At 48.2% G+C, this 20,520-nt stretch overlaps 1 protein-coding gene across 1 annotated transcript in view; it reads left to right on the top strand.

Moving 5' to 3' along the window:
- LOC115079628 (dedicator of cytokinesis protein 2-like) overlaps window positions 1-20,520 on the top strand; it is a 991,955-nt gene that overhangs the window by 463,516 nt on the left and 507,919 nt on the right. Inside the window, 2 exon segments of the mRNA XM_029583335.1 lie at window positions 373-462; window positions 19,314-19,414. Coding sequence (XP_029439195.1) covers window positions 373-462; window positions 19,314-19,414 — 191 coding nt within the window.

Raw genomic sequence — 20,520 nt, 5'->3', positions numbered from 1 at the left:
CTGTGTATTCTGGAAGCTCCAGTTTTTCTTCTTTATATCAAGGGTACTCTTCTATTTTGTTTTGAATCTGGAAAATCCTTCCTGAAGATATGAAAGGTATTTAATTGCTATGTGTCATGTGAAAGGTGAGGAGGATGAGCACAAGTTGGTTCTGCTTATTTTTTCTTTTGTTTGTTTTTTATGTTTCATTGTTTAAAATATTCTTTGATGCAATAATTATATATGTTTTATTGTTGACCGCCTACAGCCATGGTATTGGTGACATATAAATGTAATAAATTAATGTAGTAAATAAATTGCATCATATTGCTGACATAGCATGTTAGGCTTAATTCTGGCTTCATCTATATGTTTTCATTTCTCATTTTTTAGTTTCTTCAAGATACATTGGATGTCTTGTTTAATATTATGATGGAACATTCCCATTCTGACCAATATGACATCCTTGTTTTTGATGCACTGGTAAGGGCTACGCTTTCTATAACCATATTTATTTTCATAGATCTCTGTCGGCATACGCTGCTGTACTAGATGTGGTAATCACTTTCTCCAAAGACCATAAAGAGGGTAATTTTCTAAGCCATTGCCACTGATTAAACAGTGCTTTACCCACGGAAATGGTTTGCTCTAAAATTTTCTACCCGATATGCACATATGTCATGTATGTATGTAAGTTTGCTCGGTCTGAGTGGAAGGGTTTCTGGGACAAAGTATGGGAGGGTTTTAGATTTACAGGAATAGTTTTAAATATTTAAAAGTATGCACATACAGTAAATTCCCTTGTAAATTTATTGGGCACAAATTAGCTGGTGCAATTGTGTGCTGGTAGCATTGATGGGTGTTTCGTTTGGTGGCTCACAGGACTGCCCCATGAGCCACCACACTCACCCCAGCTGCTGACCCATGCTGTGGGAGGCCTCTGATGCCATTACTGCATACCACCAGCCACTGCTGATGCTGCCATCCCGGCCAGACCACTGCCTGCCCTTAGGCATGCATGCATGTGCATATATAATATGCACGGCGGAAAACTCAAGAGTGGCGCCTCCTGATGATATCAGCCCTATCAAGCTATTTAAGCAAAGGCCCTGTAGCATTGCCTCTCCTCAGCAACAGGTCTCCTGTCTAGAGCAGTGCGTGTTGTTCCTGCATTCCCAACTGCTCCTGGCTCCTGTTTGCTTCTGTGTTCCTGGTTCTTTGTTCCTGTCCTCCAGCCTTCCCCAGCCTGCCTCACCCAACCTGTCTCATCCATCCTTGCCTTGCCCACCCTGTCTTATCCAGCCTTGTCCTATCCTGCCTGTCTTCCAGTGTCTCTTATGTGTCTTTGTCCATCCTTGGCCTGACTTCCTGATTCTGGCCTCTTGCTATGGACCTGACCATGATTGCCTTCCACCTGGACCTGATCTCTTGCCTTGCACCTGAGTAGGCTTGCTTGCCACCTGCCCTGACCCTTGGGCAGTCCCAGTATCTCTAGCCCACTACCTGTCCTGACCTTGGTGTGCCCTTGGACTCTTGCTCTCTATATTGCTCGGAACCCACCTAAGTCCTGCCAGCTGCCAGAACCCAAGGGCTCAACCTGTGGGGGAGGCAGCTGGTATAGGTGAAGCTGGTATAGGTGAAGCTGGTGTGGGTTTGCCAGCTGTTGGCATAGGCCTCGTAGGTTTGCCTATGAGGCTTTGTCAACTACGCCACAGCATAAAGGATTCATACCCATGCCAGTCATCACAGTTTAGTGAGGCTATGAGCTGAGCAGACTCATCCCTGGCCTCTGCCATTACCAGGTTAGCTCACAAGCTACAACAGCAGCAAGATCAACAAAATAAGATGGTCAGTTATCTTCAGGGTATAGCCACCTGTCCAGCTCCCAAGGCATCTGCTCTGGTTTGGCTGTTACTCTCATGCTTCATTTGCCTCCACCTCAGAGGTACAAATGGGATCCCATCAAATGTAGGGGCTTCTTGAATGCCAGATATAATTTGAATTGCAAGCACCTCTCTTTCCATCTGATCGTGTCAAGATTAAATACTAGGGATGTGAATCGTTTTTTGACAATTTAAAATATCGTCCGATATATTTTAAATCGTCAAAAATCGTTAGAGGCGATATTTAATAGGAATTCCCCTGATTTATCGTCAAAAATCGTAAATCGGGGGAAGGGGGAGGGGAAGGGGGAGGGCAGGAAAACCGGCACACTAAAACAACCCTAAAACCCACCCCGACTCTTTAAAATAAATCCCCCACCCTCCCGAACCCCCCCAAAATGCCTTAAATTACCTGGGGTCCAGTGGGGGGGTCCCGGTGTGATCTTTTACTCTTGGGCCTCCGGTGCGTTGTAGAAATGGCGCCGGCGCTACCTTTGCCCTGTCATATGACAGGGCAAAGGTTGCGCCGGCGCCATTTTGTTTTTTGTCCCCCGACGTCAGGAGCGTAGGAGATCGCTCCCGGACCCCCGCTGGACCCCCAGGGACTTTTGCCGTACAAAATGGTGCCGGCCATATGGCGTATGGCCGGCGCCATTTTGTACGGCAAAATGATTCGAGTGCAGGAGGTCGCTCCCAGACCCCCGCTGGACTTTTGGCAAGTCTTGTGGGGGTCAGGAGGCCCCCCTAAGCTGGCCAAAAGTCCCTGGGGGTCCAGTGGGGGTCCGGGAGCGATCTCCTACGCTCCTGACGTCGGGGGACAAAAAACAAAATGGCGCCGGCGCTACCTTTGCCCCGTCATATGACAGGGCAAAGGTAGCGCCGGCGCCATTTCTACAACGCACCGGAAGCCCGAGAGTAAAAGATCACACCGAGACCCCCCCTCTGTACCCCAGGTAATTTAAGGCATTTTGAGGGGGTTCGGGAGGGTGGGGGATTTATTTTAAAGGGTCGGGGTGGGTTTTAGGGATGTTTTAGTGTACCGGTTTTCCCGCCCTCCCCCGATTTACGATTTACACGATATTTAAAAAAACAAAACCGCGACGATCCGATTCCCTCCCCCCCCCCAGCCGAAATTGATCGTTAAGACGATCGATCACACGATTCACATCTCTATTAAATACATCTTGTCCTTTTGGGCAGTTCCACCCTAGCCTGGGCTTTGCCCCTCTGGGAAAGAGGCAGCCCAAACCTAGGGGATCTGAACAACTTCCTATGAGAATTTTGCATGATTTGTGATGAGCCCGGCCGCATGTTGTCAATAACCACCTAGCTTCTTCGCATCAGACAAAGCTCCCAGGCTATTGGAGAGTATGCTGACATCTGAACTGCAATGGGGCAGTCATAGCCTAATAGCTATTTTCAAGCAAGGGCTGTCGGAGCATATAAAAAATAAGCTGGCTGGCCGGGATCAGCCTGATACATTAGCGGGGCTAATCTGTGTGGCCATATGCCTGGACCTCATATTCCAAGAACGGGCTCGAGAGAGGGGCCTAATTTGGCGTCCATTCTTCTTGCCTCTAGTTTCCAGTGCCCAGTGATTTCCAGGTCACCGCATGAGTCGAGACTAGTACAAGAGAAGTACATGCAGGAAAAGCAGAGGTGCCGACGCCTCAACTTGTGCCTATTATGCCACCCCTGGGCACTTTGCAAATCGCTGCCCAGCCAGGCTAGGAAACTCCAGGACCTAGGTCTGGTGGGAAAGCCCATCTTAGGTCAACCATGTAGCTCTCCACAAATTCTAGTACCAGTATGTCTCTCATTTGGGGACACCTGTGTTGATACACTAACCTTCCTTGGTACAGATGCTGAAAGCAGCTTAATTCATGAGTGGAGTCCCAACTATTCCCTTGGACACTGCATTCACAATCTTGGTTTATGGGGAAACCTTACCTGGACATGTCACAAGGGCCTACATTCTGCTTGCTGTGCATACAGGCCTGCTGCATAAAGAACAGATCAGCTTCTATGTGCTGCCCAAATCAGTCAACATGATCATTTTAGGCCTAAATTGGTTTACTGGGATAATCTACAGATTATCAGATGGAATGCTTGCTGACATGAGCAATGTCTCACCAAGAATTTGTTTGTTGTGCACCTCGCTCGGACAGTCACCCCCGGAGCTATTGGGTCTGCTTCTGCATTATGCAGAGTATGCAGATGTGTTTAGCAAAGAGCAAGTGAAGGTCCTGTCACCACATTGCTCCTATGACTTTCCCACTAACTTGATTCCATGGAAAGTGCCATCCAGGGATAGACTCTATCTTCTCTCCATACCAGAAGCAGAGGCCATGTTCAAATATATCAAAGAAAATCTTGACAGAGGGTTTATTTGTCTTTCATCACCAGTCAGAACCAGCTTCTTTTTCGTTGGGAAAAAAGATGGTTCGCTATGCCCTTGCATCAACTACCATAGGCTCAATGCAATTACCAAGAAGAACCAATATCCTCTCCCACTCATCAAAGAACTATTTGACCACCTCAGAGGGGCACAAATATTTACCAAGCTTGACTTATGGGGGTGCATACAACCTGAGTAGGATCCGAGAGGGAGATGACTGGAAGGTCGCTTTTAATACCAGGGATGGACACCATGAATACCTGGTAATGCCCTTTGGGTTATGCAGTGTTCCGATGGACTTTCAGTTTATGGTTAAGATTTTTCAGGACCTGCTCTACTCTCCCATGTGGTAATGAGAGGAAGTCTACAAGAAACTCCCTCAGACCACTTTAAGGAACCAGACATGGCTGTCTCCCCGGTCTACCTTAAGAGCCAGACCCACAGGAAATCCTGGGTGAAGGGAGGAGCCTTTCATCAGAGTTTAAGAACTCATGGCTTAGAAGGGTGAAACAGGCCCTGGGAAGCAGGAAGGAAGCCAGAGTAGGCCAGGAACACTTACATTTAATTGAGTTTGTTATCAGCACTGCGATGTGAGTAGTTTCATTTTCTGTTTTGCTTATCTTTGTAAATAAATTGTATATAAGGAAACAGCCAGTGTCTGCCTCCTTTATTTTACTGGCTGTTTCCCCTGCCATGGCCGACCCAAGTATATCTGTATAATATCCTTGTGTTTTCAAAATCATTAAATGAACACAGAGATCATGTGAAGCAAGTTCTCCAGAGACTCGAGCACCACCTATATGCAAAATTAGAAAAATGTTCTTTTGAACAAGAGGAACTTCCTTGACTATTTCTAGACAAGGTATATGAATGGATCCAGAGAAACTGAAATCCCCAATCTGTGGGCCTCAAAGTCCTGCTTCCTGGGATTTGCGAACTATTATAGGAAAGTCATTCAAGGCGACTTTTTGTTGGTTGCACCACTTATTGCTCTCACCAAATAAAGCTCAAGAACTGGACCGACAGCGCTATTTAAGCATTTCAGCATCTCAAGGAGGAATTAACCCATGACCCTTGTCTGTATCATCCAGACCCCTTTTCAAGCCAATCATACTGGAGGGAAGGGCATGGGGGAGAGATGTATGGTGCTGAAGAGAGGAGATGGGAAAAGAGAAAGGAGTGGGGATAGGGAGAGGTGGGATGCTGAAGTAGAAGGGGATTCGGATATAGTGGGGTGCTAAACAGAAAGAAGGGACTGAAGGGAGTCAGAAGAGAAAGAGGAGAGGTCTGAAAGGCTCTGCAGCCTTAACATAATATGGGGTATGAGATAAATACTATGGGTCCCTAAAAGGCTAGAGGATGGGAATAAATAAAAAAGCTAAACCGGCACGGAGCGGCAGTTACTACCTTGGGAAGCTTGCAGGGCAGACTAGATGGACTATTTTGGTCTTTTTCTGCAGTCATTACTATGTTACCTTACTCTGCCCTGCCTTTGCTGTTTTTTCTTGTATGGGGTAGGGGTAGGGAGGGGGTGGGAGCAGGTTGGAGAAGAAAGAGCAAGAGGAGGGGTGTGGGAGCAGGGGCAAGGAGAAGGTGGGGGCTGAAAGAGAGGAGGAGGTAGAGAAGGGAGACCAAAAGCAGCAAGGGTGGAGAGAGACTGTGGCTGAGTGGAGAGGCTGAAGGGAGAAGAGGTGGATGGGAGCGAGAGGTGGGATGCTGGTGTGGGGAATAGAGAGGCCTGCCCCCCTACTTACCCTGGCATTTTCCCTCCCAACAAACCTTGATTCCTTCCTTCCCCCCAACCCCTCACTTTCCCCAGTCCATTCCTTTCCCCCCAAATCCTTCATTCACCCCACAGTGATCCCCAGTTCACACCCTCCCTACCCCCTCTGAATCCCCTCACTCACTGGGTCATATCATTTTGAAACAAAGAAGAACTGTTCCATGGTGTCCTCCCTCCTCTTTGCTAGAGTGGGGCCCGAGTGTTGTGCTTTGAAGCACTTGGTTCAAAGTGCACCATTCAGGCCCCAACAGGGGAAGAGGGAGGCGGGAAGAGAGAAGGCACCTGGGTGGAGCCCTTCTTTGTTTCAAAATGATATGAGCCAGTGAGTTTAAGGATTCTGCTCTCCACTGCCACCAATGACTTCTTTTTCTGGGGCAGGCTGGAAGGAGAGGGGTCTTGCTGGCTTAAATCCGACACCTGCGGCCCTCCCAGTTCTGATGCCTATGGCACTACATAAATCCAAGAGAGGAGTACACATTAGGAAGAAAGGGAGGAGTTACTGGTGAACACTAACCTGCAGAGAGACCTCAGTGTAATCTGATAACCTCAAGGTAATGAAACAGGGTGATAAGGCAAGTTCCCTGTACGTACCTGGATCAGTCCAGACCCTGGGTTATGTCACCAATCCAGCAGAGGGAGGCAGAGAAAACATTCTAATGACTCTGATGTATACCCTGGAGCACCACCTGCAGTCAATCAGTATTTCTCTGTCTCCCAGCAGAGGTGGACGTCCCTAACCCCTGCAGTCTGTGGTAGTTTGTTATTTTTTAGTCAGGTAGTTTAGGAGTTACTTGTTTGCAGGCTTTCTTTTTCTTTTGAAGAGAGCCTGTTCTTTTCATTTAAGTTATTATAAAAAAAAAAAAAAAGGTTTTATTTTTTCTTCACAGCCATTTCACTGCCTCCCGGGAGGTTGCCAAGTCCTGGGAGGACTATCCCTCCTGGTTTTTGAGGCTGCTGGAGTTGGGGAGGTTTTGTACCCAGCAACCACTCCTGGCAGGGGTGATACCGGGGGGCCCGGCTCACTCACCTTACTTGGAGCAGCTCCTGGGGGCCGCAGCGTTTCAGCCAGGCAAAATAAATAAATAAATAAATAAAAATAATTCTTGACAGCTGTATTGTTGTTTACTTACCTTTTGGTGTTCGGTGGGCCCGTGCCTTTGTTTTTCGCCGGGGTTTCTTTTAGTTTTTTAGTTTATTTCATACTTTTTATTTCGCGCCGTTTTTTTGCTTGTGGAGATGCGCGCGCGTCTCTCCAGGGAGAGTCTCTGTTCATCCTGTCTCCCCGGGGGGAGGAAGGCTCATCAAGTTTGCCGATAACAAAAGGGACTCGGCCACTTCGCGCGGCCCCAAAACCTCGGCCCAGCTGCTCTCCTGCCCCGGACTCTTTTAGCTGCAGTGCGGGAACTGAGGCACTCTTGTCTACTCTGAGGGTAGCGACACAACAAGCTATTCAGGGTGCTTCTGACCCTCCTCCGCTGTCGCCGCAGCCGGCGGTCCCTGGTCAGGACAAGCCGGGCGAAACAGGGCCATATTTATCGGCTGAAAGCCTGGAGGAGATTTCAGATTCTTCTTCCTCTTCTTCTGCCTTTTCACGGGATTTTCTTCGTTTTCTTCGCAAAGCTTACAAATCTAAGAAATTTCATAAGAGACATAAGAGTCTCTCATCTGAACAGAGATTAAGGCCACGTTCCTCAAAAAGGGCTAGTCCCACTGATTTGGGAGTGGGGTCAGCCCCGAAGCGTCCCCTTCTGCAGGGTCCGGATCAGACAATTTTTTCTTTTTCAGATGATTCTGAGCATGGCTCTTTACTTATCCCGGACAAGTCCTTGCTGGAGGGGGATTTAAATGAAGACCCTGCTTTGAGTATTAGTTCAGACCCTCATGTTGTGGATGGGGATGACCCCAAAGTAGTCCACCTGTTTAGAAGAGAGGAACTTAGTCCCTTAATTCCAGCTATTTTACTGGAATTGGGTCTCGAGGTTCCAGTAAAGGATTCTCGGATGGGTGACTTTGACCCAGTGTTGCTTGGCCTTAGAGGTCCCACGACATCATTTCCTTTTCATCTTTCTCTTACTGACCTTATGTACCGGGAGTGGGATACTCCTGAGTTGGGGCTTAAGGTAGCACGAGCCATGGAAAAATTGTATTCATTACCCGATGAAGCTTTGGAAATTTTAAAATTTCCTAAGGTGGATGCCGCTGTTTCAGCCGTCACTAAGAAAACAACTATTCCAGTAATTGGGGCTACGGCTCTTAAATATCTCCAAGATCGTAAGCTGGCGGTTCAGCTTAAGCAAATTTTTTAAGTTTCTGCTCTTGGTGTGCGGGCGGCCATGTGTAGTAGCTTGGCTTTGTGAGCTGGACTAAGATGGGTCCAGGCTTTACAAAACAATTCTTCCCTCTCTGAAGAAGTTGCTCAGGTTGGTAGACTGGAAGCTACAGTTGCTTATAGTGCAGATGCTTTATATGATCTCATTAGGACCTCGGCTCACTCTATCATTGCTTCTGTATCGGCTCGCAGACTTCTCTGGTTGAGGAATTGGTCTGCAGACACATCCTCCAAAGCTCAATTAGGGGCTTTACCCTTTAAGGGTAAAGCCCCTTTATCCTTAAAGGGAAAATTAATATTTGGTAAGGAATTGGAAGATTTAATTTTGTCCCTCGGGGAAAATAAGATTCACAAATTGCCAGAGGACCGTCCTAGGCCTAGAAGTTCTTTTTCATCTTGCTCTCGTTTTCGGTCTAACAGAAGATTTCGTTCTTCTCGTCCGTCGGCTCCTCCAGCTAAACAGTCTTCAGGTAGACAACAGAATTGGTCTCAGTCCTTTCGTGGCCGCCGCTTTGGTAGACCTGGAACTTCCCAAGTCTCAGGAGGCACAAAGTCTGTCCAATGAGATAAGGCCGGTCCTTTCTCCAGTTCCCATCATAGGGGGCAGGCTGTCTCTGTTTTACGGAGAATGGGCCAGATGTACGTCGGATCAATGGGTTCTATCAGTGATAAATCAAGGTTACGCTTTAGATTTTGTTCGGCGACTTCACCACGTGTTCCTAATTTCACCGTGTTCTTCCCTACAAAAGCGTCTCATAATCCAAGACTCGCTACAGCTTTTAAGCGACCTAGGAGCTATAGTTCCAGTTCCAACATCAGAACATCGGAAAGGTCGTTATTCAATTTTCTTTGTCATTCCCAAAAAGGAAGGAACCTTTCATCCCATTCTCGATCTCAAGAGGGTCAACCGTTGTCTAAGGATTCCAAAGTTCCGGATGGAGACTCTTCGGTCTGTCATAGCTTCGGTTCACAGAGGAGAATTTCTAGCATTTCTCGACCTCACCGAAGCTTATCTTCATATCGGCATTCGATCCGATCATCAGACGTTTCTCAGGTTTTTCATTCTAGGGCAACATTATCAATTCAGGGCTCTCCCGTTCGGATTAGTCACAGCTCCCAGAACATTTACCAAAATAATGGCTGTGGTGGCCGCTCAACTCAGGAAGGAGGGCCTGTTGGTACATCCGTACCTGGACGACTGGTTGATTCGAGCGAAGTTGGAATCTCTATGTTATTATACAATCAACAGGGTAATCAGCCTTTTGCAGTCTCTAGGCTGGGTGATCAATGAAGACAAGAGTCACCTATTACCTTCCCAATCTCTGGAGATTTTGGGTGCACGGTTCGACACTCGTCAAGGGATAGTGTTCCTTCCGGAGCATCGCCTTCTCAAGATTCAATCACAAATTCGAGACTTACAGTCTATTCCTATTCCTTGTGTGCGGGATTACTTGATAGTTTTAGGTTCAATGACCTCTACTCTGGAGTTGGTTCCCTGGGCTTTTGCGCACATGAGACCACTTCAGTCTGCATTGCTTTCACTCTGGAATCCAATTTCGGAACTATACCACCTTCCCCTTCCTCTTACAGAGACGGCTCGTTCCAGCCTAGATTGGTGGTTACAGACAGCGAATCTGCAACGAGGTGTACCACTAGAGATTCCGGAATGGACTGTGGTCACTACCAACGCCAGTCTTTCAGGCTGGGGAGCGGAATGTCAGAATACATCTGTTCAGGGTCAGTGGTCTGAAGAGGAAGCGCGGTGGTCGATCAATCTTTTAGAGACCAGAGCGGTTTGTTTAGCCTTAAACGCTCTTCAACCTCTCCTTTAGAACATAAGAAAATGCCATACTGGGTCAGACCAAGGGTCCATCAAGCCCAGCATCCTGTTTCCAACAGTGGCCAATCCAGGCCATAAGAACCTGGCAAGTACCCAAAAACTAAGTCCTTTGCGGGAAGTCATTTCGGGTTTTTTCCGACAATGCAACCACAGTAGTATACATCAACCGTCAGGGAGGAACCCGAAGCTTCCTGTTGGCTCAGGAAGCACAACAGCTGATCACCTGGGCGGAGCAACATCTGCTCAGCATCGCAGCCTCACACATTGCCGGGGTGGACAGCATTCAAGCCGACTTTCTCAGTCGGCATCATCTCGACCCAGGCAAGTGGGAACTGTGCGAGGAAGCCTATCAAATGATATGCAACAGATGGTCCACTCTGGCAATGGATCTCATGGCCACATTTCAGAATGCCAAAGTCCCTCTGTTCTTCAGCCGCAGGAGGGAAAGAGGAGCAGAAGGAGTAGATGCTCTGGTACTTCCTTGGCCAAGGGATGTTCTTCTTTACGTATTCCCTCCCTGGCCTCTAATCGGCAAGGTTCTGCGTCGGATAGAAGTTCAACAAGTCAACGTTGTCTTAGTGGCTCCGGAGTGGCAACGCCGTCCGTGGTTCACAGACCTGGTCAGACTAGCACTGGATGGTCCCCTTCGATTTCGAGATCTTCCCTGCCTTCTGTCTCAGGGTCCGGTTTGTTTGGAAGAGGCCGAACGCTTCTCTCTAGCGGCATGGCTTTTGAGAGGCATCGGTTAAAGAATAAAGGTTATTCAGATGCTGTAGTGACTACTTTATTGCGTTCTAGAAAACCTTCTACATCTTTGGCTTATGCAAGGGTGTGGAAGGTTTTTGAATCTTGGTGTAATGAGCATCAAGTAGATCCAGTTCACTCTTCGGTATCCGATATTTTATCTTTTTTACAAGACAGTTTAGCCAAGGGTTTGTCCTGTAGTTCCTTACGGGTACAAGTAGCAGCGCTTGGATGTTTTCGTGGTAAGGTTCAGGGATTATCCTTGGCTGCGCATCCGGATGTAGCGCGTTTTCTCAAAGGTGCGCAACACCTCGTCCTCCATTTCGGAATCTTTGTCCTGCTTGGAGTTTGAATTTGGTTCTTAGGGCTCTGTGTTCAGCTCCCTTTGAACCCCTCAATCATGCAACTTTGAAGGATCTCACATTGAAGGTGGTGTTTCTTTTGGCCATTTCTTCAGCTCGTAGAATTTCAGAGTTGCAGGCCTTGTCTTGCAGAGAGCCTTTTCTTAGAATTTCTGATACAGGAATTTCATTACGGACTGTACCATCTTTTTTACCTAAGGTAGTATCTTCTTTCCATTTAAATCAGTCCATAGAGCTTCCGGCTTTTCCATCTTTAGATCGTTTGGATCCTTCCTCTAGGGATCTTAAAAAATTGGATGTACGACGAGCTCTGTTGCGTTATCTTGAAGTTACAAACAATTTTCGATTGTCTGATCATTTGTTTTGTGGAGTGGCCCTCGTAAAGGTCATAAGGTTTTGAAGGCTACGATTGCTCATTGCTTAAAAGAGACAATTTGTTCAGCTTATCTTCTAGCTCATCGTGACCTTCCTGAAGGATTGAGAGCTCATTCTACTAGGTCACAAGCTACCTCTTGGGCAGAATGTCAGTTAGTTTCTCCTCAGGAGATTTGTAAAGCAGTGACTTGGAAGTCGTTGCATACTTTTGCTTGTCATTACCGCTTGGATGTTCACGCTCCAAGTTCGGCAGCCTTCGGAGAGTGTGTTTTCCGAGCGGGACTCTCTGGGTCCCACCCTAATTGAATCAGCTCTGGTACATCCCAGGGTCTGGACTGATCCAGGTACGTACAGGGAAAGGAAAATTGGTTCTTACCTGCTAATTTTCGTTCCTGTAGTACCATGGATCAGTTCAGATGCCCACCCTTTATGTCTGTGTATTATATTTGTCTTTTCGGAGAGTCCGCTCGTTCACTGTTTGGGTGATTAAACCGCCTTTCATGCTGTCTATTTTTCTTAATATTTTCTTGTTTATTCCCAAGATTTTTTTTTGGGATTCTGCTTCCATTTAGGACTTGTGAGTTGGAAATTCGTTCTCCTATTTAGATAGCTAGTTAATATGTTAGTAGTTAAATTTCTGCTTTGATACTGCTCAATACTGATTGACTGCAGGTGGTGCTCCAGGGTATACGTCAGAGTCATTAGAATGTTTTCTCTGCCTCCCTCTGTTGGATTGGTGACATAACCCAGAGTCTGGACTGATCCATGGTACTACAGGAACGAAAATTAGCAGGTAAGAACCAATTTTCCTATTTTTGATAGAGTTAAAAAAGATAGTTTGCTTATTTACTCAAAATGAGAATAATGTTCCCTGTACGTACCTGGATCAGTCCAGACGGTGGGTTATGTCCCCCGTCCAGCAGATAGACAAAAACTTCAGAGGGTGTAGCCATATAAGCCAGTGCATCCCTCTTCAGTATCTTTCTGACTCCAGCAGATAGGAGCAGGGGAACCTCTGTTTCCCCAGCACACTATTCAAGTGTTTCTTTTCTTCTCTTTCTACTTTGAAGTGTGTTAGAGGGATCAAGTTTTCTCTAGTTTAAAAAAAAAAAAAAAAAAAAAAAAGGTTCTGCATTTTAAACTTGCAGACAGACCTGTTTTCTCTCTCCTTTCTCTGTCTGCTCCCTTTTTGACTCTGCGTTTCCTGTTGGGCTGACCGGGTTAAGTCTTGTCTATTTATTTCATTACTGTCAGGTTTCTTCACTAATCCGGCTACTGGGGGTGCAAGTTGGAGGTTTCAACCTCTCCCCGCCCTTGCCGTGTCCCGACCCGCGGCCCCAAGACGCACATTCCCTGGGGCTGCTGCCCGCTGAGAGGTCACAACTCACATTCCTTTGCGGGGCCTGTGGAGATCCTAGGGTCGGTGTGGTTTTCAGAGCGGAGGTTTTTCCTGCTCCCCGCGGCACTGCCTGCCTTTTTCCCCGCGGTCCCCTTCTCCCCTCCGTCATGCAGAGGGCTTTTCGCTGTTCAGCGTGCGGGGAGCCTAGGTCCAGGCTCTCCCGCGAGGGGATCTGCACAAGGTGCCTCCCTGGTGGAGAGGGCACCTCGCAGCCGGCAGGATGCTCAGTTTCGCGCGGACAAGCGCGCTCCCTCAGGCAGAGACAGGCCCCGATCCTGCTTAGCGCGGGAACGGCGGCCATTTTTGATCTGGAGCCGATGACCACGATCCCTTCAGAAGATGAAGCGGATGCTAATTTCTCACTTTTGCTGCCAGTCCTTTCACTGGTTCCACGTCTGGGGCCTGTTTTGCCTTCAGGGGATTCTTCAGCTCTGCCTCCCTCAGGTCCACCTCTGTTTTCTATGGATTTTGTGCTTCTTATGCACAATGCCTACTTGGCCAGGATGTCCCAGCCGCTGGATCCCACCCCTGAACCCCCCCTCCCAAAGTGGCCTGGACAGCTGACCCTCCTCCCGGGGGAGTCCCCCAGGGGTAGAGGCCTCAGTGGGGGGTGGTTCTGGCCGTCCCTCAGGGGACTGCCAGGGTGCGTCTGGTTCTCCCCCCTGCGGAGGGGGCAGATTTGGTTGATCCACTGCTTGCTTCCCAGATGGAAGGGGATGACCCTAGGGTGTTGCAGATTTTCCAGAGGGATGAGCTGGACACACTAATTCCACATATCCTGCAAGAACTGGACATTGAGGCCCCACTGGATCCGCCTGGCCCCACTCCTCTAGGAAAGAAGGGAGATGCCATGCTCGCGGGGCTCCGCCCGCCAACCAGGGCTTTTCCTAACCATCCTACGTTCCTCCAGTTATTATCCAGGGAGTGGGATTCGCCCGAAGCCTCCCCCAAAGTCAGCAGAGCAATGGGGAAGTTTTACCCCCTCCCTGAGGACTTTCTGGAACTGCTCAAGGTCCCGAAGGTCGACTCAGCTGTTTCGGCAGTCACCAAACACACAACCATCCCGGTTACAGGGGGCAGAGTGCTGCGGGATCTGCAAGATAGAAAACTAGAGGTCTATCTCAAAAGGGTGTTTGAGGTTTCCACGCTGGGAGTCCGGGCGACCATATGTAGCTCGCTGGCACAAAGAGCGGGACTTTGATGGGTGCAGCAGCTCCTCACTTCGCAAGACCTACCATCTGAGGAGGCACATCAGGCAGACAGGTTGGAGGCCGTCATTGCCTACAAGGCAGATGCCCTATATGACCTCCTGCAAGTCCTGGCCACATCGATGGTTGTGGCGGTCTCGGCCCAGCGCTTCCTATGGCTCCGCAATTGATCGGCAGATTCCTCATCCAAGACACAGCTGGGATCTCTCCCTTTTAAAGGAAAATTCCTGTTTGGGGAAGATCTGGACCAGATTATCAAGTCCCTTGGAGAGAATACGGTGCATAGGCTCCCAGAGGATCGGCCGCAGACTCCTAGATCATTCAATGCTTCCAGAAGCCGTTTCAGCAGTCAACGCTGTTTCCGTATCACGAGACAGCTGACTCCTCTGATGCCCTCATCCCATTCGCAATCCTTGTCCCGTCCCTTTCGAGGATGCAGACAGGCAAGGGACGGGATGGCCCAAGGGGCATCCGCCGAGTCTTCTCAATGATGCCAGGCCGACCCACTCCTTGCCTCCCAGGATTGGGGGACGGATTTCTCTCTTCTACGAGGAGTGGGTCCGGATATTCTAAGGCAAGGCTACGCATTGGACTTTGCTCGGCCCCCAAGGGACAGGTTCCTCTTTTCTTCCTGCAGATCACCCCAAAAGCAGCTCATTGTATGCCAGATGCTCGACAGGCTCTTAGGAATGTAATTATCGCAGTGCCCTTCACAGAAGTGGGTTCTGGCCACTATTCAATCTACTTTGTGGTCCCCAAGAAGGAGGGAACCTTCCGCCCAATTTTGGATCTCAAAGCAGTAAACAAGTCCCTCAAGGTCCCTCACTTCAGGATGGAGACCCTGTGATCGGTGATTGCTTCAGTCCATCGGGGAGAATTCCTTGCCTCCCTGGATCTCACGGAGGCTTACCTTCACATAATGGTGGGGGTGGAAGGGAAATAGAACCAAAAGGTTACTAAGAGCCAAGAGAAACAGATAAGTATGAGGAAAAAAAAAGTGCGAAGCTTGCTGGGCAGACTGGATGGGCCGTTTGGTCTTCTTCTGCCATCATTTCTATATGTTTCTATATTCCCATCCTCAAAGTGCATCAGCGCTTCCTTCGGTTCAAGATCCTAGGTCAGCATTTTCAATTCCGGCCCTTCCTTTTGGCCTGACGACAGCCCAACGAACGTTTACGAAGGTTATGGTGGTGATAGCAGCAACTCTTCGCCGAGAGGGAATCCTGGTTCACCCTTACCTGGACGACTGGCTCATTCGAGTGAAGACTTTGATCCAGGGACATCGGGCGATCAACAGAGTGGTTCAGCTCCTCCAATCCCTCGGTTGGATCATCAACTACACCAAGAGCAGTCTTACTCCTTTGCAGTCACTAGACTTCCTGGAAGCACGGTTCGACACGGCAATGAGCAAGGTCTACCTCCGGCCGGATCGGGCCCAGTCGCTAGCGGCTCAGGTCCAGCACTTCTCTTGCCTCTCCTTTCCCATTGCCTGGGATTATCTGTAGGTACTGGGATCCAGGGCATCCACTATCGATGCATCCGCTGCAGAGAGCGTTACTCTCCCGATGGAAACCAGTGTCACAGGAGTTCCAGGCCATCCTTACGCTCCCGCAACTTGCCAGGGACAGCCTGCTCTGGTGGCTAGACCCAGTCCACTTGGCGCAGGGAATGCCCTTAGACACTCCGGAATGGGTAGTGGTTACCACGGATGCCAGTCTCTCCGGCTGGGGAGCAGTCTTCCAGACGAGTTCCATGCAGGGATAGTAGATGACGTCTCAAGCTACTTGGCCGATCAATCGCTTGGAGACCAGGGTGGCCCGTCTGGTGCTGAGGAGGTTTCTTCCCCTTGTCTGCCATCGGGCGGTTAGGATCCTCTCGGACAACACGACCATGGTAGTGTACATCAATTGTCAGGGCGGCACGAGAAGTCGTCATGTCTCATTGGAAACGGACAAGCTAATGGAATGGGCAGAGCTCCACCTTGCCTGACTGGCTGCCTCGCACATTGCAGGAGTAGACAACATTCAGACGGACTTCCTGAGTCGCCAACGTCTCGATCCCAGGAAGTGGGAGTTCTCTGTGGAAACGATGCAACTTCTCGTATAGAGTTGGGGGATCTCTCATCTGGACCTCATGGCTACAGCCCACTACATGAAGACACTGCAATTCTTCAGTCGCAGAAGAGAGCACGGCGCAGAAGGCTGGATGCGCTAGTTTTTCCGTGGCCCCGTCACCTTCTCCTCTACGTGTTCCCACCATGGCCCCTCGTGGGCAAGGTCCTCTGGAGAATCGAAGTTCACCAGGGTCCAGTGATTCTGGTGGTGCCGGAGTGGCCCCGTTGTCCATGGTTCGCGGACCTAATCAACCTAACGGTGGACAGCCCTTTCCGCCTAGGCCATCTATCGCACCTACTACACCAAGGGCCAGTATTTTTCGACCAGGCAGATCGCTTCTGTCTTGTGGCTTGGCTTTTGAGAGGTGCAGATTAAGACGCCGGGGATATCCGGAGGCCGTGGTCTCGACCCTCCTCCAGGCTCGGAAGACGTCCACGTCCATCGCTTATGTCCGTGTTTGGAAGGTTTTTGAATCATGGTGCACGGCCCACTTAGCTCATCCACAGACAAATTCTGTTCCTCAGATCCTCTTCTTCCTGCAAGCAGTTCTGAAGAAGGGCCTAGCCTACAACTCTCTGAGGGTGCAGGTTGCTGCCCTTGGATCCCTGATCCATCAACGGGAGGAAATGCAGCTTTCTTCTCACCCGGACATTGTCTGGTTCCTCAGGGGTGTGAAACATTTGAAGCCACTGCTTCAAGCTCTTTGTCCCTCCTGGAGCCTCAACTTGGTACTCTGGGTCATGGGCAGACCTCCCTTTGAGCCTCTACGTTCCGCTACTCTCGAGGATCTCACCCTCAAGACCATCTGCTCATGGCCATCTGCTCTGCCCGCCGGGTCTCCGAGCTCCAGGCGCTGTCCTGCAGGGAACCTTACCTACGTCTCACCAACTCTGGGATCACCTTGCAAACGGTACCCTCGTTCCTGCCCAAGGTGGTTTCTGGTTTTCATCTTAATCAGACGGTGGAACTCCACTCTTTCTCCTCTGACGACCCTCGTGATCTCTGCAAGCTCGACGTCAAGTGCATCCTGATGCGTTACCTGGAGGTCACTTATGAGTTCCATCTGTCGGACCACCCGTTTGTCATTTGGCAAGGATTCCAAGAAGGGGTCCAAGGCTTTGAAGTCGACGATCGCTCGCTGGCTGAAGGAAGCTATTGTGGCAGCGTATATAGGCGGGGGCAGGCAACCCCCGCTGGGCGTCAGAGCCCACTCTCTCCATTCCCAGGTGGCATCCTGGGTGGAGAGACACACTCCGTTTCTCCTCAAGAGATATGCAGAGTGGCCACCTGGAAGTCATTGCATACCTTTGCTCGGCACTATCGTTTGGATGTCCAGTCGTCGACCTTTGGTTCCTTTGGTGATAGGGTCATTCGAGCAGGTCTATCAAGGACCCACCCTCAGTAGGGAAGCTTTGGTACATCCCACCGTCTGGACTGATCTGGGCACGTACAGGAAAAAGAAAATTATTCCTTACCTGCTAATTTTCATTCCTGTAGTACCATGGATCAGTCCAGACACCCTCCCTCAGACTTGTTGGGATTTCTGTTTGGGATCTACTGCTCGACTTCCTTGCTTTGCCTCTCTGTTTCTCTATGGCTATCTTAGCCTCCTGTGGGACTGTTTCAGAGTTCTCTTTGCAAGTTTGCCTCTTGGCACCAGTTTGTTCATGATTGCTAGTTATTAGCTACAGTTCAAAGTTACACGAGCATGGTTTGCTTGATCCATCCTTCTCTCTCTCTCTATGGCTTTGATATTCCGATTACTGAAGAGGGATAGTGGGTGCACTGGTTTATATGGCAGCACCTTCTGAGGTTTTTGTCTGACGCCATCTGCTGGACGGGGACATAACCCACTGTCTGGACTGGAGTGTCAAAAACACTCCCTTAAGAAGCTGTGTGACTGCAACAATACTTTCATCCAGACTTAAGCCAAACTTGAGCAGGAGTAAATATATTTGGGCATGAGAGCTGCACTGGTAAATAAAAAGTTGAATTGGTTGTAGTCATGTCTGTGGATACAGCAGATAATATTAATGGCAGACTGTAGTGACCCCTCCTTGAGTGGTCTGATTATTTTAGTCATTCCAAATATCTTTTTTTTCAGATAAATATATTGTTATTAACTTTTAAGGCACTTGTTATTCCGATTTATCCTTAGAGGTCAAATATAATCTGGGTGAATTGAGCTCTTAGGGATTCTACTTACATAACCTATTTACTCACTTGAGCCTATCAACTGATGTCTAAAGTTCTCCTCCTGGGCAGTAAGTGCCCTATCTGCAGTTCTGGTCTTCCATCTCCCTTCTTAACTGACATTATATTATTCTCCTCTGTCTTCAAAAAGTAGAAAGAAAGTCTGCCAGTTATTAGAGTGGCTGTCTTTCATTCTCCACTGTGAACCTTGTATATCAAATGGTACTTACAGGAGATCACTTCACATCCAGAAAAGGTAGAAGTGGTTAAAGAAAGAAGAAAGAGTGAAAATGTTTTTGTGCTGCATGGTTAAATTATAAAATATGCTGATGACAAAACTAGACTAGCCAAGTCACTGGCCTTTTAAAGGTAAGTTTTATGAGTTCCCAGAGGTAACATTAAGTATTTAGATTTGATGAGATTCTGATTAAAAGCTGTTGATTCAGAAATTTGCTACAATCGCTATGCTGGAATAAGAAACATATTCTTTTTATTTGTAAAACCTATAAGAATTGCTGCAAGTATTCCTATTTCTAGATTGTCACAAATAATCATCTAAACATGAACAGTGTGCAAATGATGGTTTGTCTTATTTTTAAACCAACTACATGTTCTATGTATTATTGCAATTTTGTTTTCAAATGCTAATCTGCATTTATCTGATTTGTTTGGTGGATTTATAATTATATTAATCTTTTGCATCTAGATTTACATAATAGGACTTATCGCTGACCGGAAGTTTCAGCATTTTAATACTGTCCTGGAAGCCTATCTGAAGCAGCACTTTAGCGCAACTCTGGCATACAAGTATGGCTTTTAAAAAACGTTTTTTTTTTTCTTTCATTTTATAAATTTTTCCATGATAATTTAAAGAACAGCATATAATTATTCTAGTCAACAAATTGTTGCATAAAAAACAAAAACATGAATTGATTTTAGACCTGTTTTTCATACTCCGCCTACCCAGAGCTGATAGTTTGATACATGGGCTTTGCTGAGGTTCTACTTGACAACTGAATTAGTCACAGGGCTGGTGTAAGGACATTAAGAGCCCTAGGCAAAACTTATAGCCTTGTGTGCAACCTTCCCGCCTCTATCGATTCCTCCCCACACACAATAAAAATCATGTATCTATAAAAACAGATTTTACGTGGACATTCAAAATACATTCGTCTGAGGTAAAAAGATCATTTTCAACATGTATATTATATTTACATTCACTACTTTGGTGCCAACCAGAAAACCCTGCAAAATGACACTTGGAGCCCATATGGAATTAAGCCTTCTAAAGCTGAGAGGCCCATGACTGGCTGCCCTTGTCCACAGCATTGCCAGGCCCTGAAGATGCTTTACAGACTCTGTCGTGGCCAGGATGCCATCAGCATGCTCCAGGCTTGTTGCAACGTGCCTCTCCCTAGGCGTGCACACATGCCGCTTCCTTATTAAGGCTCCACTGTGAGAAAAGACCCTCAGGCGTCCAGTGATGACTTCAGCATGGCTGGTTATTTAAACCCCAACCATGCTCCTAGCCTTTGCTTCAGCAACAGGTCCTCCTGCATTCAGTAGTGTGTGTTGCTCCAGTGTTCCTGATCCTGCCTTGTTCCAGCATTCCTGATTCTGCCTTGCCTCGTCCAGCCTGCCCTGTCTATTCCAGCCTTGCCCTGTCCCAGTTCTTTTGCTTGTCTGAATGGTATTGACCCCTGCTATGGATCCAGATTACTCTCTTGCCTGCCACCAGCCACTGACCTCTGCTATAGACCTCAGCTATGCTTCACCTGCTGCCTGCCCTGTTACTTGGCCTGGTAACTGTCTGCTCACTGCCTGCCCTGCCCTCAACCCATCCCTGGATTCTCGCTTTCTGACCACCTCTAGGGACACTCACTTAAGTACTGCTGGCCTCTGGAACCCAAAGG

This window comes from Rhinatrema bivittatum, chromosome 18, assembly GCF_901001135.1.
Source record: "Rhinatrema bivittatum chromosome 18, aRhiBiv1.1, whole genome shotgun sequence".
NCBI lineage: Eukaryota > Metazoa > Chordata > Amphibia > Gymnophiona > Rhinatrematidae > Rhinatrema > Rhinatrema bivittatum.
The sequence above is the reverse complement of the archived record's forward strand: the minus strand, read 5'-3'. Positions and strand labels throughout refer to the sequence as shown.